At 41.9% G+C, this 18,829-nt stretch overlaps 1 protein-coding gene across 1 annotated transcript in view; it reads right to left on the bottom strand.

Moving 5' to 3' along the window:
* The window catches only part of LOC126426626 (period circadian protein), a 195,944-nt gene that overhangs the window by 61,060 nt on the left and 116,055 nt on the right, over window positions 1-18,829 (bottom strand). Inside the window, exons 9-12 of the mRNA XM_050088515.1 lie at window positions 10,377-10,531; window positions 7,140-7,253; window positions 3,054-3,218; window positions 2,853-2,971 (exon numbers count right to left, since the gene is read on the bottom strand). Of these exons, the coding sequence (XP_049944472.1) occupies window positions 2,853-2,971; window positions 3,054-3,218; window positions 7,140-7,253; window positions 10,377-10,531 (553 nt within the window). The remainder of the gene's footprint in view (window positions 1-2,852; window positions 2,972-3,053; window positions 3,219-7,139; window positions 7,254-10,376; window positions 10,532-18,829) is intronic.

Below are 18,829 nucleotides of genomic sequence, written 5' to 3'. Positions count from 1 at the left end.
GACTGCACTTTCATATACCTAGAGTCATGCTACACAGTACGCTCAGCAATTGGGTACTGGGTGTCCATAAGGCGGACAGTTTTTCTGTGTCCACTCATGCACCCAGACAGTTTAGGGACGATCTTATGTGTATAAAATTCTGTGCAGTCAACACAAGTTAGTCAACAAACAATGTGAGTGGCTTTGAAAATTGATCTACAACTGCAGGGATAGAAACTTAGGGGTACCCCTAATGGTTTGGGCACATTACACGGCTCGAAAAGCACATTACGGAGGTTAGGAAGGTGACGGAAAGTGGCAGGGGTGGTGTTGGGAGAATATTGGGGAGAGGGGACCTGGTTTCAGGCACCAACTTCAAAACTGTCTGTTATATATGCATATTTGTCAACTTCCATAGATTCAGTGTATCACGAATCAATTATTCACGAGCAACTTTTGCCATTATCTCTGAACCCACTGATGAACTTTTTCTGTGGCATCTATTACGGTGGTTTCTCTGCTGAAGTTCTTTGGGGTATGTCAATGAGGGGTGAGGGCACGTAGATGATAAGCACATATGCACAAGTTCTGAAAGAAAAGAAAGTCTATGCATTCTTCCTATTCATTGCAGCCCCAGGGTACAGAAAAACTTTACTTTCTTACAGTGTGAAATGGTGTGCTATTGAAAGGAGCTGCGTATACAAGGTAACTCAAAAAGGACTTTCCAGTTTTGGAATGATATAGAAATTTATTGAGATACTTACAGAATCAGTATATCCATCATTTTGTAGAAAACAATCTGAAGTTTCACATATAAGTGTCAAGTGTCATTTTGGTTCGGTTTCTGATGCAGCAAATATCCCACTGGTAATCAATTTATTTGCACACTTGTTCCAGCAAATGAAACATAACTCGTGCAACGGCAGCATAGATTCAATTTTTCAAGTCGACTAAATTGTTTGGTATGGGAGGAACATACATACGGTATTTAATGAAACCCGAGACAAATAAATCCAGTGGTGTCATCCTAACTTGTTCGACATAATCATCAACGTGCAGGTGACCTGCCGATTTACAACGCCGCAGTGAACGGCCAGTCTCAACAAAGTTCTTGTGCCAAGAATAAATTGTAGGCCTGTTCGCAGGTTCTTTTGGTATGAAATTTACAATGAACTGTTGTTGCAGAGTTCGTTTCATGAAACAGAAACAAACAATGAGCACGCCCCATACCAGTGAAAGTAGCCATTTTAGTTGTGTATTATGCTGGCACTCTGGTGGCAGAATAGGGTACTGATGCAGTGTGTGGATCAAACTTGGGGTTGTCTGCTACAAAATGATGTCAATCAATTCTGTAAGTTGTCTCAGTACATTTCTATATCATTCCAAATTTGTGAAGTCCTTTTTGATTCACTCTTTGTACATAATAAGAGAGACGGAGAGAGAGACATATACAAAAGCAGAAATAGTTTGTATGTGTGAAGTACTTCACTGAAATATAAAGCTCCTCTCATACGTCTATTCAGGATTGGAAGATAACATTTTTCCGTTACTAAAAGTCAGCAAACTATGCTGTCTTGCCAAGAGTTATCTGCGCCAGACATTAAATTCTATGGGGGAGTCGTTTTTGCAATTACAATTCCGTGGGGCAGATTCCATACAGTTTATGAATTGCATATAATTTACAAACAGGTTTAGTGAGTTGGTATTTCATTCACCAAATAGGTTTTCCATCTTCCACGCTTTTAGAACATATATTAAACAACTGGTCTTCAAGTGATTGTGCTGAGAGCAGAATGAGTTTTGAGTAACCTTAATCACTTCGGCTTGTGTAAAACTTTAGTATTCTCAAGGTACAAAAATAATTGTAAAGTCAATGCAAATCTGACACTGTATTTCACATTCACGCCTTTCATAAATTTAATTAACTGATGTACCAATTTTGTAAGATAGCAGAATTGATCAGCCCGTGGCCTAGCAAAATGCTTTGTGCAGGAGTAATTAAACAAAATATTCTTATGTCTAAATCAAACAATTTTTTCATCAAAACCACTTCTGCAAGTAGTAGTTGTTCATAAACAAACCACTCTTTGATTTAATAAATTATTTTCAGGTCTCAGAAGGTATGTTCCATGAACATCTTTGAGGGCAGGTGCTTGTCATTCTGTTACATTTTTTTATGATACTGTAGTGTTACAAGGCCACAATGCAGTATAATAACTTTATGGAAGAATACACAAGAATGGGTTTATATCTCGGTAATCAGAAAAAAAACTAAATTATATTAGGGTAATTCAAATTGGACTCACAAAAGGGCAAGTTAAGCAACAGCCAATACTAAATTATTTCACTATTCATATGCGGGTGTCTGAAGAACTGTAACTGAGAATAGTCAAGATTGCATTACATAATTTTAAGGAAGGGCTACCTTTTCATGGGACTCAGTGGTCACTAAGTAATGCAACACAAGTAACTGACATTTATATACAGACACCGTACGGACTTGAGAAAATTATTGTCTCTGACCTGCTCTCTCTTTTGCCTTATCCTTCATTTCAATCTTCCCTTGTCCTAACTTCAGTTGGGTCCCTGCCATCCTGGGGTCGGAGTGACTTGCCCTTTCCTTTTACCCTTCTCCAAAATACCCCTATCTCCTCCCTGAGGAAGGATCTTTTAGATCCGGAAGCTAGACATTATGTCAATTTTACTTTTGTATGGCTATCAGCAGTTCTACAAATTTCACCTCCTGACGGTAAATTCCTGGCCCAATTTAGTTCCAAGACCTTTTGCGATACTGTCAACAACTCACTGAAGCTGTGTTTACACATTGAGAACAGAGCCCGGAAGCAGAGAAACGACACAGCCACACTACGCACCTCTGGATGTTGTCGTTGTAGTTGAGCTGGTTGTAGCTGGGCGGCGTCTCTGACGACGACTTGCTGTCATAGTAGTTGCGGTGTGGCGATATCTCGCCCAACGTCACAGAGCTGCGTTCCTGTGGGCAGAAGCTGGTTAGTGGCGGCGCAAGCACCTGCCTGCAGGTCGAGAGTTTGCTACGGATGAGTGGCGGCACTTACAGAGAAGTTGGCTCCGATCCGGTTGGCAGCGGCAGCGGCGGCCGGATCGACACGCAACTCGGGCTTGCCAATCTCGCCAATGAGTGACTCCATGAAGCTGGCGAGGTCCTTGCAGCGCTTGGAGACGTCGCGCCTGTCCGTGCCGGGCTCGCCGCGGCACACCTCCTGCACGGAAGACATTGATGTATCAGCCTTAATACGGAACAGCTGTGAGGGAAATGGGACAAACGCAAAGACGAGAAGATGGGAAACAGTGTACTAAGGATTAAATACTGAATTAATATTGGACACGGGATATGCCAGACAGAAGTGGATTGACAATTACAGCTTATATCTGTGCAGTGTCTTGTGAACTGTATCTCCCTCTTGTCACGTCACAGTGATGTGTTCGACCTTACGTATGGTGGAGGATCCGATGTCAATTTTCAGAGCTATAGTTCGTCTCTTGTGGATTTTTGGCATTCTTGTACAGTTTTGAGTAAATCATTGCTAACTGAAGGATTTAGCTTCAGTTTTATGGTTAGATTTTGTGGTTGGTGAAATTAATAATGTTTCACAGAAACACTCAAGTGTGGGGCACTCACTGTTTATGTAACATAAGTTCTAAAATATATCTAAAAACAAAGATGATGTGACTTACCAAATGAAAGTGCTGGCAGGTCGACAGACACACAAACAAACACAAACATACACACAAAATTCAAGCTTTCGCAACAAATTGTTGCCTCATCAGGAAAGGATGAGGCAACAATTTGTTGCGAAAGCTTGAATTTTGTGTGTATGTTTGTGTTTGTTTGTGTGTCTGTCGACCTGCCAGCACTTTCATTTGGTAAGTCACATCATCTTTGTTTTTAGATACATATTTCCTACGTGGAATGTTTCCCTCTATTATAACCATAAGTTCTAAAATATTACATAAACTGTGACTTTTTGTATAGAAACTAAAATGACTATGAATTTAAATCAATGTGAAATGACTGTTTTCATGTGAGGGTTGAAAGCCAAATAATAATGGAAAATTAATGACATTTTATAAAATGAAAACCTATAAACCAAATCTGAATTATAATCGATATTACCGGAAATTTTGAGAAAATGCCCTCTCACCCCTCTTCCAATGAAAAAGAAACTGTCAAGACTTGCACACGATGATTACAAATGTAAAATTATGAACAAATTACTTGTAAATTAACTAAACAGAAATCTCATTTTTCAAACACATTGCTACGGAACTGGGGTACACTATGTAGCCTTTGGGACTTTGGACTGACCTGAAGTGAATAAGTTTCTCCTTGCATGTTAAAGTACAAATTGTACGAAACAGTGTTTTGTTGCTTTTGTTAAAGAGACCCTCAACCTACTCATCTTCATACCCAGACCAAGTATTTAACTTATAGCATCGCCACTCGTTTCACTGGCATTGTGGGGATGTATAAGGGGCAGTCAGATGAAAACAAGAGTGACGGGAAAAATAAGTAAACTGTTTAACATTTGAAAAGTAATCACCCAGGTGCACACCTCTTCATCCAAAGCAAATCGACAGCCACAAACGTCTTTCTTCAGGGCTCCAGAAATATGGGAATTGCACGGGGAGATATAAGGACCATATCGAGGGTGTGTGAGAGCTTCCCAGTGAAACACCTGCAGCATACTCTAAACAATTTTGGCAACACGTGGGCCTACCCACATACAGTCTTGATCTGTCCCCATTTGGTTTCTACACTTTTGGAGCCCTGAAGAAAGACACTCGTGGCCACTGATTTGCTTTGGATGAAGAGGTGCATGCCTGGTACAACTATGGTTCTGTAGATGATTGCAAACATTTTTCCACGAGAGCAACGAATGCCTCATCTTAAACAGTGTGATAAATGTATTAACACGAGCCAATTGATGACAAGCGAGCAGAGATGCACATATGGCCACCTGCTGATTTTTGTGCTTTCGGTTTAGAGCACGTTGTATCCATACATGGAATTCTGAACCTTACCAACTACATGCAAATGTCTTGTGATGGTGGAAAGGTCACAGTCCATCACGTCTGCCAGTTCTCGAGTACACCAATATGGATCATTGTGGAGTAATGTGTTTAAATGATCTTCATCAAACCCTAAAGTCTTCTTGAATGTGGAGAGTCACTCACATCAAAATGATCCTCCTTAAAAAGAGAAAACCATTTTTTTTTTCATGCTCTGACCACTGACATTACCCCCACACACGGCACAAATATTTCTGGCTGCCTCCGCTGCTGTCACCCCTCTACTGAACCCGAACGGAAGAATCTGTCAGAAATGTTCCAATTTGACCACTTGGCACTGCATTTTCTAGCCATCCACAGCTCCAATCACTATCTCCAAATGACAAAATGTAAACTCAAATAGCAACAGTGAACTACAAATAAAAAATGACAATCGGTAAATAAACCCATGTTGTTGTTGTTGTTGTTGTTGTCTTCAGTCCTGAGACTGGTTTGATGCAGCTCTCCACGCTACTCTATCCTATGCAAGCTTCTTCATCTCCCAGTACTTACTGCAACCTACATCCTTCTGAATCTGCTTAGTGTATTCATCTCTTGGTCTCCCTCTCGGATTTTTACCCTCCACGCTGCCCTCCAATACTAAACTGATGATCCCTCGATGCCTCAGAACATGTCCTACCAACCGATCCCTTCTTCTTGTAAAGTTGTGCCACAAACTCCTCTTCTCCCCAATTCTATTCAATACCTCCTCATTAGTCACGTGATCTATCCATCTAATCTTCAGCATCCTTCTGTAGCTCCACATTTCAAAAGCTTCTATTCTCTTCTTGTCCAAACTATTTATCGTCCATGTTTCACTTCCATACATGGCTACACTCCATGCAGATACTTTCAGAAAAGACTTGCTGACACTTAAATCTATACTCAATGTTTACTAATTTCTCTTCTTAAGAAACGCTTTCCTTGCCATTGTCAGTCTACAGTCTCCTCTCTACTTCGACCATCATCAGTTATTTGGCTCCCCAAATAGCAAAACTCCTTTACTACTTTAAGTGTCACATTTCCCAATGTAGATCCCTCAGTTTTTATTTCTTCTCCGTGGATTTTAATACCTACTCCGAACTTTTCTTTTGTTTCATTCACTGCTTGCTCAATATACAGATTGAATAACATCGGGGAGAGGCTACAACACTGTCTCACTCCCTTCCCAACCACTGCTTCTCTTTCATGCCCCTCGACTCTTATAACTGCCATCTGGTTTCTGTACAAATTGTAAATAGCCTTTTGCTCCCTGTATTTTACCCCTGCCACCTTGAGAATTTGAAAGAGAGTATTCCAGTCAATATTGTCAAAAGGTTTCTCTAAGTCTACAAATGCTAGAAATGTAGGTTTGCCTTTCCTTAAATTTTCTTCTAAGATAAGTCGTAGGGTCAGTATTGCCTCACGTGTTCCAACATTTCTACGGAATCCAAACTGACCTTCCCCGAGGTTAGGTTCTACCAGTTTTTTCCATTCCTCTGTAAAGAATTCGCGTTAGTATTTTGCAGCTGTGACTTATTAAACTGATAGTTCGGTAATTTTCATATCTGTCAACACCTGCTTTCTTTGGGATTGGAATTATTATATTCTTCTTGAAGTCTGAGGGAATTTGGCCTGTCTCATACATCTTGCTCACCAGATGGTACAGTTTTGTCAGGACTGGCTCTCCCAAGGCTGTCAGTAGTTCTAATAAACCCATATCACCCATAGCACCCAGAATATCAGCACCCAATACAAAAATGCTACGAACTTATGCACCAGCCTAATAAAAATCACGTTACCTGCGATAATTAATTTTGAAGTACTTACTTTTTTTAAAATATTGTGATGAAGTAGCAATCGTACGTGTAGCACCAACAATTTGTACCTGACAATGGCGCAATGCACAAAACGCAGTGGGAGAATAAAAGAGTCGTCTATAGCTGTGGATGAAATACGACACCCTCTCAATGATTCTTTACTGGTCTCCAACCACCTTGACACAAGACGTGACAACAACAGAATGCCGCAGTGCCTGGAAGCCAGAGACGGGACGGAATCCGGTCCCAGCTGCACACTACGCCTCGCCTCACCTCCTGCAGCACCTGCAGGATCTCCTTCTGGACGGCCTTGCTCTCCTGCAGCAGCTCCTCACCAAACATCTCCTCGTCCTGAGCCTCCGCAAACACGTCTGGGCAGCTCGGACCCTGCAAGCACACGCCTCTCAGTCACACATACAGTTCGCTAATTATATGTTCATTAGAACACAACTGCCACCTCTCACTATGCTATGGAATGACTCCTTTTTATACACTACTGCCCATTAAAATTGCTACACCACGAAGATGACCTGCTACAGACACAAAATTTAACCGACAGGAACAAGATGCTGTGATATGCAAATGATTAGCTCTTCAGAGCATTCACACAAGGTTCGCGACACCTACAACGTGATGACATCAGGAAAGTTTCCAACCGATTTCTCATACACAAACAGCAGTTGACCGGCATTGCCTGGTGAAACGTTGTTGTGATTCCTAGTGTAAGGAGGAGAAATGCGTACCATCACGTTTCCGACTTTGATAAAGGTCGGATTGTAGCCTATTGCGATTGCGGTTTATTGTATCGTGAAATTGCTGCTCGTGTTGGTCCAGATCCAGTGACTGTTAGCAGAATATGGAATCGGTGGGCTGAGGAGGGTAATACGGAATGCCGTGCTGGATCCCAACGGCCTCATATCACTAGCAGTCGAGATGACAGGCATCTCATACGCAAGGCTGTAATGGATCGTGCAGCCACGTCTCGATCCTGAGTCAACAGATGGGGACGTTTGCAAGACGACAACCATCTGCACGAACAGTTCGACGATGTTTCCAGCAGCACGGACTATGAGCTCGGAGACCACGGCTGCGGTTACCCTTGACGCTGCTTCACAGACAGGAGCGCCTGCGATGGTGTACTTGACGACAAACCTGGGTGCACAAATGGCAAAACGTCATTTTTTCGGATGAATCGAGGTTCTGTTTACGGCATCACGATGGTCGCATCCGTGTCTGGCGACATCGCGGTGAACGCACATTGGACGCGTGTATTCGTCATCGCCGTACTGGCGTATCCCCCACCGTGATGGTATGGGCTGCCACTGGTTACACGTCTCGGTCACCTCTTGTTCGCATTGACGGCACTTTGAACAGTGGGCGTTACATTTCAGATGTGTTACGGCCCATGGCTCTACCCTTCATTCGATCCCTGCGAAACCCTACATTTCATTCAGCAGGATAATGCATGACCGCATGTTGCAAGTACTGTAGGGGCCTTTCTGGATACAGAAAATGTTTGACTGCTGCCCTGGCCAGCACATTCTCCAGATCTCTCACCAATTGAAAACGTCTGGTCAATGGTGGCCGGGCAACTGGCTCATCACAATACGCCACTCACTACTCTGGATGAACTGTGGTATTGTGTTGAAGCTGCATAGGCAGCTGTACCTGTACACGCCATCCGAGCTCTGTTTGACTCAATGCCCAGGCGTAACAAGGCCGCTATTACGGCCAGAGGCAGTTGTTTTGCGTACTAATTTCTCAGGATCTATGGATCCATATTGCGTCTAAATGTAATCACATGTCAGTTCTAGTATAATATATTTGTCCATTGAATACCCGTTTATCATCTACATTTCTTCTTGGTGTAGCAATTTTAATGGCTAGAAGTGTAACTACATTAAATTTCGTCAGTGAATAATATGTCATAATGCTGCACAATTATTTTATACAACTTTTTTTTTCTTTTTACACTAGGGGTTGAGATAAATTTTTAATTATGACCCTGTACTGAAACTGGGGAATAACTCACACTCATGTCTAGTAGACAAGACTATACACCACTTTCACAAACAACATGATACACATACAATTTATTGGGTCTATGTTTTTGCTCTCTCTCTCTCTCTCTCTCTCTCTCTCTCTCTTCCACATACCTCCCACCTCCCCAATTATGTACACTAATATTACACCTTCAAAAATTATTCTATGGAGTTGGTGGAGTTGCCAAACAAATATTATGTTAGTTTGCACTCGAAGTTAATTTCACTACCTATCAAATTCTGAATACTTCACTTCTTTCTGTGTTAGATTAGAGCTCAGTGAATCATTTCATTTTATGATATTACCACATACACTTGCATTTTCAACTTGTGGAAGTCCATCGTTCTCATGGATGTGGGACACCAGCTGACGATACAAATAAAGAAAATGAACCACCAGAGCTGTATCATCAAAGGAATTTATTTAAAATTACTAGTTTCAGCAGAAAACTTCCGGCATCTTCAGGTCCACTAAAACCAAAGGAGTACTTTCATTCCTTGGGCCGTGTATCACAGGACGCATATAATACTAGTTGTCATGGGCTACATACATCAGAAGTGTATATTCTCTACAATGTGCTGTCACCACTGCCAAATACTTTGTACAGTACACACTATTGATGTATGTAATCCACAGCAACTAGTACTATATGCAGTCTGTGATACACAGGCCAAAGAATGAAAGTACTCCTTTGGTTTTAATGGACCTGAGCATGCCGTAAGTGTTCCAGTGAAGCTAGTCATTTTAAATAAATTCCTTTGATGATACAACTGTGGTGGTTTGTTTTCTTTATTTACTTGTGTTTTCTGTCAATGGCAACATATTAAACAGGAAACACTTTCTAAAGTTCTGCAAAATATTGCTTATTTGGTCACAAACTGACTTTCTTAGGACATTGTCAGATGACAACTGAGTGTTGCAAATACAGATAAAATAAGACGTAAATGATGCAAAAGATTGCTGTCATATAGTGTGTTTACAAAGGAAAGTATTACATTTTTATGTACAAATTCCAAGACTCTTTAAAAAGGCTTCTGCACAATGTATTACTATTTACTTTATAGAATATTCTTCTGCTGAACAAACACTTTATTTACTCTGGATGGACTGCCTTAAAGGATAATTGCATAAGATAACAAGCAGGAAAAAAACTCTTCTTTAGGTCAATACAACGGGAGATACTTCTAAGGGAATAACACACTGAAATGAGCTTCTTGATTAGTTGATTCCAATTTAGTATGTTGTACAGCTATACCCCAAGAAATTTTACACACTCTACTCTATTCTGTGAATCACTTTAATGTATACTTCTGCGGCTAAAAGGTCATTACTGCTTGTTTCTAAATGCAGAATGAAAGTCTGTGCAACTTCAAGACTTAAAACTGTTCAATACGACCCAGTTAGGGGCCTGTTTCCTCTGTCACCTGAACTGTGTCAACACTATGAGAAGAGGTGAGCTGACATTACCTGCAGGACGCAGTGCTGCCCGACGACAAACTCCAGCCGCTTGGTCCAGGGGTTGACAAAGCTGGACCACTCGGTACGGACACGCGTGTAGCAGCCATTGTGGGTGCGGAGCCGGTAAGGCTCCCCGTGCAGCGTCGACTCGCACTCTTTGCTCACTGTGGGCACGAAGTCGAGCTCAAAACGACATCGTAGAGGTCCACACCTTACATCCATTCATTAAGAACTCCGTTTCGATTACCCACACAGAATTTGACATATCATTCTTAATGGAACCAATTCGACACATATAATGGCAACTTCTGGGAGGGTGATAAGGTCTTTACTCTTTTTACAAGCAACATTGACGAGCCAAAACATTATTACCACTGGCGAGGCGGCCCAAGCGGGTTGCATCACGCAGCCTCGCAGGCGCTCAGCGGCCAACGCGCCACTACTTTTTCGATTTTTTTTCAAATTGTTGCATCCTCGAGCCCCCGTTCACCAGATGTACGTCTAGCGATTGGCGGCTGACGCTACAGAACAGACTTTATTAATAATTATAGCACAAGGTTACATCACCAGTTAAAGTTACATTCTCAGAAAGTACACCAAGTCCTTTCATCCATACATGTATTTTTTCTGCAATTGCACAAAGTGTTATACTGAATGAACAGATTTTTTTTTGTGGATGTCGAGTTAATTTTAGTCTTGACGTTGCCACAGGGAGTACGGGAAGTGGACGGTTTACCCTCGCTATCGTCCGATGTGAGAACGCTTCTCTACCCGGACTGGAATCATTCGCCGACCGAGATGTTATCGCTTACAAGACCTGGCATTGTGGAATAGATGCTAAGTCCCAATCTACACCTAGTCACGTATATAGTAATATGTCATTTACATGGTATACCCGCTCCTGTCGTAAAGTTAGTAATGATGAAAAAATACATGTATGGATGAAAGGACTTTGTGTACTTTCTGAGAATGTAACTTCAACTGGTGATGTAACCTCGTAGTATAATTATTAATGAAGTGTGGTCTGCAGCGTCAGCCGCCAATCGGTAGACGTACATCTGGTGAACGGGGGCTCAAGGACGCAACAATTTGAAAAAAATCGAAAACGTAGTGCCGCCTTGGTCGCTGAGCGCCTGCGAGGCTGCACGATGCAACCCGCTTGCGCCGGCTCACCGGTGGGTACGCACGCTGATAGTAAGGCTACAGCGCGCATACGCTCTATTGCTCCCGCTGGCTACGCTGAAAATTCTAAGTCCGTCATCAGCGCTCTTATGTAAAAAAGGTCATTCGCTCAGTCAGTTTACGAAACACAAACAGCAGAGACTCTGCACGGCTTCAATTTACCGAGAAATTGGTCAGTTTTAACAAGTTATGTGGCAGAGGACATCTACACACAAATTACACAATTCTCATAAGTTACACAACAGGAGTTTTTGTGCGCAGATCTGGCACCCGATAGCGTACCAGACGTGCTCCGTCGAGTTCGCATCAGTCGAATTTGGTGACGGAGACATCGATGCGTGTTCTTTATTGCGCTCCTCAGACTGCAGTAGCACGAATCTGGCCTCGTGTCACAGACAGTTAGTATGCTAGAAGATGCCACCACTGCCACAGAAGACATTAATCGTGACAGGACGCAGACGGTTCTGAACAGTGCTCACACAGCCTATGGCTGTCACAGTGCTCGGACCACAAAAGCCCTTTCGAATGCCCTCACAGCATTACACTGCCCCCAACAGCCTGTGCCCGTGACACAGTGTACATTTAGATCAGCTACAGGCCTGGACGATGCCGTATACTGAGACAACCGTCAATCCAGTGTAACGAGAAATGCAATTTTCCTGGCCAGGCAACACACCTCCATTATATATGAAGACAGTAACTGTTCTCGAAAGAGCAGATTATTGTTGTTGACCGTGCAGCTTTTTCCTGGAATAAATGATGACTAACTGAAACCCTCAGCTGCCGACAGGTGTCGTTGATATACCTCGAGGTGGACAGCTGAAAATGTGCGCCCCGACCAGGACTCGAACCCGGGATCCCCTGCTCTTACGGGACTCGCCAAAGTGTGCGCGAGTAATGAGTGAATGGGCAAATGTCTATAAGGTACATTACATTTGTAGAATTGTGGACAGTTGGGAATGTGAGTCTCACAGGAGGCGTGCAAGGGATAAGTCCCTGCAGTCGCGCTATTCATCTGTGCCCGCGGTGGCTCAGATGGGTAGAGCGTCTGCCATGTAAGCAGGAGATCCCGGGTTCGAGTCCCAGTCGGGGCGCACATTTTCAGCTGTCCACATAAAGGTATATCAACAACACCTGTCGGCAGCTGAGGGTTTCAGTTAGTCATCATTTACACCTCCATTAATCCACAGTCCAATCTCAATGATCCTGTGCCCACTGCAATTGTAATCGATGACGTCGTCGGGTCAATGTGGGAACACGGAGTGGTCGTCTGCTGCAGGACACATGTTCAACAGTATGTCCCGAACGGTGTGCTTCGAAACACTCGTGCCTCCACCAGCTCTGTATCCCGTCATCGGATCTGCCACAGAGCACTGCCTATCCTCCTTTACAGAGCTGGCAAACCTCCGTACACACTCTGTAATGAGGCACAGACATCCGACACCTTGTCTTCCGATCGTGGTTTCCCCATTCTTCAACCACTTTCCACAGATGCTCATGCCGATCAGTATCGCCCTTTGCCAGGGGGAGGCATAACAGTCTGCCCTTTGTCAAAGTCACCTACCGTATTTACTCAAATCTAAGCCGCACTTTTTTTCCGGTTTTTGTAATCCAAAAAACTGGCTGCAGCTTAGAATTGAGTGCTAAGTAAGCGGAAGTTCTGTAAAATGTTGGTAGTTGCTGCAACAACTAACTTTTGCCGTCAGATATATGTAGCGCTACACAGGCATGCTTTGCAGGCACAAAGATAAATACTGGCACCAAAACCTGCGTCAGTAAATAAATTAAAAAAAAAGGTGGAAGACTAGCTTTTCTCTCCTCCCCGAGTTTCGACCACTGCATTTTCATACATTATCCAACGAAGTAAATACAAATTCCGTATTGTTCATCTTCGAATGTAGCAGCCTTTCAATGTACTACAAAAATCCGACTGGCAAGACTGTTTGGGATGTATGTCAATATGGCCAACTCTTACGTTCTGAATTTTTTCCTATCTGCGACAAGAGATGGTTACTAATAGGAACTTTTATTAATTGTGAATCACATGCAGTATTCTCTTCACCATAAGAATAATACAAATATAAACATTTTGCCATGTATTCTTTCGTGTTTGCTGCTATCTCATTTAAATCCTGTCTGCCTAATAAACTACAAAACTAGAGTGAGACAACAGGAAACGCGGAAGAATATACATATCGTGTCATGTTTATATTCATATTATTCTTATGCCGAATAGTAATACAGTCAGGAATGAAGCACGACAACTGACTAGATTTTTAAATCTAAGATGACTCTAATATCTGTGCAGAATGTAATGTACTAAAGAGGCGTCTGCAAAGATTTTCAAATGGAGAAAAAATTTTGCTAAACTTTCCTTCACAACATCTTCTATCATACGCAGTCTATTATTTGGTTCTTGTTGATCATTATCAAAGAAAGCAGCAGTGTAAGTAACAACAAATAGCAGTCTCTTGCTCACTAATAAGATGATTCCTCTTTCTTTTTTTAATTGGAAGTGGCGGTAGCGCGTACAAAAGCAAGCCATGCGACGAGCGGTGACAGGTCGTAAACACTCATTATCAGAATGCAACAAACAATGCACGACACAGTACAACAATGCATTTTCAGCTTAGAGTGACGTAAACAGCTATAACAAAGAGAACGGCACTTATCAGATCAAAGAAAAATAAGCAATCAATTCAAACCAGGCGAAGCACGTGAAAAAGGAAGTGTACCCGTATAAATATGGACGGAGCGCCTGGTAAAGCTTAACTGCTAAGCTTACGACTCGAACCAAACTACTGTAGCTGTATCGTCATTCATTCGACCTAAATTGTGTCTCATATTACAATGGACCAACTTTGTTTCGATTTGGAGGTGCGGCCTAAAACTTTTCTCTCCCCTTGAATTTAGAGTCTCAAATTTCAGGTGCGGCTCAGCTTCGGGAAATTTTTTTTCCTGATTTTGAGACTCATTTTTTCAGGTGCAGCTTCAATTCGAGTAAATACAGTATGTTAGTGAATTTCCCTAACTGTGGACACTTCATCACTAGAATGATTTCCCAGTCATCTCTGTTCCACTTACATATTTCCCTTACTGCATTACATTGTAGAAAATGCCACCAGGCAGCATTCAGTTATGTATTGGGAAGTGGTCATAATGTTTTGGCTCATTAGTGTATAAAGAGTGTTTGGAAATTCCCATTAAAAACTTCTGGGACTTGTTTACGAGAGTGACTACACAATATTTTGAACATGTAGCCACATTTAGAAACATACCGTTTCTGTTCTACAACAATTTCAGTTCAGATGTTTAATTCATCCAGTTATGCTTGCGGAATTAGGTACAGTGCAGTACAAGTACGAGGGCTATCCACAAAGTACATTACATTTTGGAATTAAAAATAAATAAAGTATCGGAAATATTTTTTATTATATACAGATGAAAGCCACACTTAAATACTACTTTTCTACATAGTTGCCATTTAAATTAAGGCACTTATCGTAGCGATGGACGTGCTTGGAAATTCCTTCATCGTAAAATTCTGCCGCCTGCGCCTTCAACCACGTGGTTACCTCTTCTTGAAGCTGTGCCTCGTCATCAAAACGCTGCAGAGCCAACCACTTCTTCATTGCTGGGAATAAGTGGAAGTCGCTCGGTGCCAGGTCGGGACGGTACGGCGGATGAGGAAACGACTCCCACTTAAAAGATTCGAGAACTTCACGAGTGGCATTTGCCTTGTGGGCTGGGCGTTGTCGTGAACCGGCAAGATCTTTGAGGCCAACTTTCCCCTGCGCTTGTTTTGTATTGCTCTTCTGAGGTTGTGCAGAGTTTGGCAATACCTTTGAGAGTTTATTGCAGTGCCTCTTTCCAGGAAATCCACAAAAATCGTATCTCTACCGGGTTACTGATTAACCACGTGGTTGAAGGCGCAGGCGGCCGAATTTTACGACGAAGAAATTTCCAAGCTCGTCCATTGCTACGGTAAGTGCCTTAATTTAAATGGCAACTACGTAGAAAAGTAGTATTTAAGTGTGGCTTTCATCTGTATAAAACAAAAAAAATTCCAATACTTTATTTATTTTTAATTCCAAAACTTAATGTACATTTGTGGATAGCCCTCGTATTAGGCAACAATTCAAAAGGAAATATAATGAAACACTGATTTATAACTGAAGCACATTTTTTTGCATGTACATTTAAAAATTACATGTTTACCCAGCATACTATCTGCACAGAACATAATGTTTGTGTGTTAATACAAACAAATGTGCTTAAGTGATAAATGGATTTTTCATTTTGATTCCTTTTCAATTGTTACCTAATAACTGTATTCCATCACACCTAATTTAATTCCTCAAGCAGAAGTAGACGAGTTAAACATCTGAACTGAAACCGTAATAAAACAGAAATTCTACATTCCCAGACATGGATTCCAATTCAAAATATTATGTATTCACTCCCATCAACAAGTCCCAGAAATTTGTAACATGAGTTTCCAAACATCATGTATAAATTATTTAGTGGATAAAACTGGAAGCACAATGCTGTTGCCTATATGAAGGTAATAATGCCAGACAGCTGTTGTGGATTGCAGGAAAAACTGCAGAAAATAAGTCACTGGTGTACAGACTGGCAACTGACGTACCGCACATAAACAGTTGAAGAGATTCACTACTACTGTACTACACTAATGGCAAATAAATAACTGGAAACAGTAACAACAGTAAATATCTATGCATAACCATTTACAGCAACCTGGTGTGAAATGACCACATAAAACAAATATTTGGAAAGGCAACTACTCACATATAGCAGACCGATGCATGGGTGCACAGAAACACACAACGGTAAACAGCATTCACAATAGTTTTTGAGCACATCTTTTTCTGGCAATAGTACACACATTCATGCACACACACAACCACACAGACACCCAAATGCTCTCTCCCATGACCACGTATTTGGTATGGATCCTACATACTTGAGCAGTGTTCTAGGCTGGGTTGCACAGTTGTGTATGCAATCTGCATGTTTCAACTATACCACAAACATATCAAAGTCTCCCACCTGCTCTGCATATGACTGAGCCCGTGTGTTTGTTCTGCTTCTTATTGCTAAAAATTGTTACACTCAGATGTTTATACGAGTTGACTGGTTGCAACTGTGGCTCACCGATATAACAGTTAAAAGATAGTATTTTTTGTTTTTTTTTGTTTTGTGAAGTGCGCAATTGTACCTTTCTGTACAGTTAAAGCAAGTAGTATTTCATTATAGGCAACTTATCATCTGTAAGGCCAGTATTACACTATCAAATTTATTTGTCAAAGATTTGATCACAGATGTCATAAAATACTCTGTCAAATATATTTGACAAAGATCTTTGACGTAGCGCTAGAAGGGGTATTACACTGTCAGCATATTTTTTGTCAAAGTTCAAGATGGCTGACAACAACAACTTGTTATTAACTGCAGCAGTTGCATGTACCACAATTGCACTGTGTGCACATGCGGAAGAGGAGTGGGGAAAAAAAAAGGAAACATATGTGGGTGAAGCCGTGGGTTTTACGACGACACGATAAAAGCATTCAACAAAACTTGTTACGTGAGCTTATAGTGGAGGACGGCAAGTCGTACATCAATTACTTAAGAATGGATGAGCATACATTTCTGTATGTGCTTAATGAAGTGTATCCTCATATCAAAAAGCACAGTATTCACTTAAGAACTGCTACATCTTCAGAAGACAGGCTCACTGTAACACTCCGATACCTTGCTACAGGAGAGGGTTATGTTATGTTAGGTCAGGTCAGGTCAGGTCAGGTCAGGTCAGGTCAGGTCTCCAATCTTCGTAATTTATTTTTGTATTCAGGGTGCCTCACGTTGTAAAGCGCCTCATCAGCTTCATACATCTCTATTAATTTTGTAGTTGTCAGCACTCACCAATTGTATTTACCGGCAATGTTTATAAAAACACTACAGACGACAGAACACTGCAGCGATGCTAGCGCTCCATGTGGTAACATGTCACATTGCAGGGAACAGAAGAAAACCGACTTCTTTGATCAAATGTACAGCGAGGCCCTAGATTTGATCAAATATTGGACGACATTTGACAAAGTTCCCTATCACACCATCAAATATCTTTGACAAAGATTTCTGACAAAGAAATTTGACAAAGAAATTTGATAGTGTAATACCGGCCTAAGAAGTCAAAGGTTACTATTGTCTGTGATGTCGTTAATATACAACATCAACAGCAGGGGTCCCCCTTGGAGCCTTTCCCTGGAGCACACCTGAAATTAGTTCTACATCTGGTAATGACTCCCCATCTTAGAAGTACAGGTTTTACAGCACATTTGTAACTGCCTACTGATAGCGTCAGACCCACGTTATGGAGATGACACCCACAACAAAACATTACCAGATTAAGCAGTGGCTAGGACACAGGCACAGAGGACTCACACTCAGATAGGGAAGCGCAGCGCAGTGTAGAGTTTAATCTTTGACCGACCTGCAGTTTGAAGCTGTGGTGACACCAGTGGAGATGACGGCCCCACCTCACAGACCGGAGATGCGTAGGCGGCTAACAGTGGCTGCAATCTAGTGGTAAGTGCCAAGCAGGAATCAGAAGCAATTAGCCCAGGGCTAGTAGGTGGCATGCAGTGGTGGCACCTTTGCAAGCTGTAGGTGGCAGGCGGCAGCAAACGAAGCAAGCAGCTCGGGCACATCCCACACAGCAAATGTAACACACCAGTCAGTGAGAGGGTAAACGGTTACTATTGTCCGCAAATTCATTAATATCTAACAGCAGCAAGAGACCGGAGACCTTTTCCAAAGCCACCCTTGAAGTTAATCTACATCTGTCAATGACTCTCTTTTTGAGAAATAAAGATTTCAGAGCACATTTGTTAATATGTTGTTTGAAGCTTTACTGACGGACTATTTGTAAATGTGGTTTTCGGGCAAGATGTCTGACGATGTGAAATTTCAGCATATGTCATCAATTAGGGAAACCAGACGTCCAGATTAATCCAGACATGTCCTCCTTTTTAGCTCTTTGTCCGGGGTCCGGGCGGATTTTTACACTGTCCGGCATTTTCGCAAAGTTGAGCGTAGTACAGTTAAATTTACAATTCGTCGCATTCTATTGCTCTTTTCTTAAATACTTTAACTATTGGCACAGCCTTCGTGATGAACACGCACGAAGGCGCTGTTAGTAGGTGGCACCAGGATCGTCGATGTTATCGTCAATCGACCTAAAAGCAAATGCAAATGCA

Source organism: Schistocerca serialis, chromosome 11, assembly GCF_023864345.2.
Source record: "Schistocerca serialis cubense isolate TAMUIC-IGC-003099 chromosome 11, iqSchSeri2.2, whole genome shotgun sequence".
In the NCBI taxonomy this organism is placed as follows: Eukaryota; Metazoa; Arthropoda; class Insecta; order Orthoptera; family Acrididae; genus Schistocerca; species Schistocerca serialis.
This window is presented reverse-complemented; position numbering and strand designations above follow the sequence as displayed.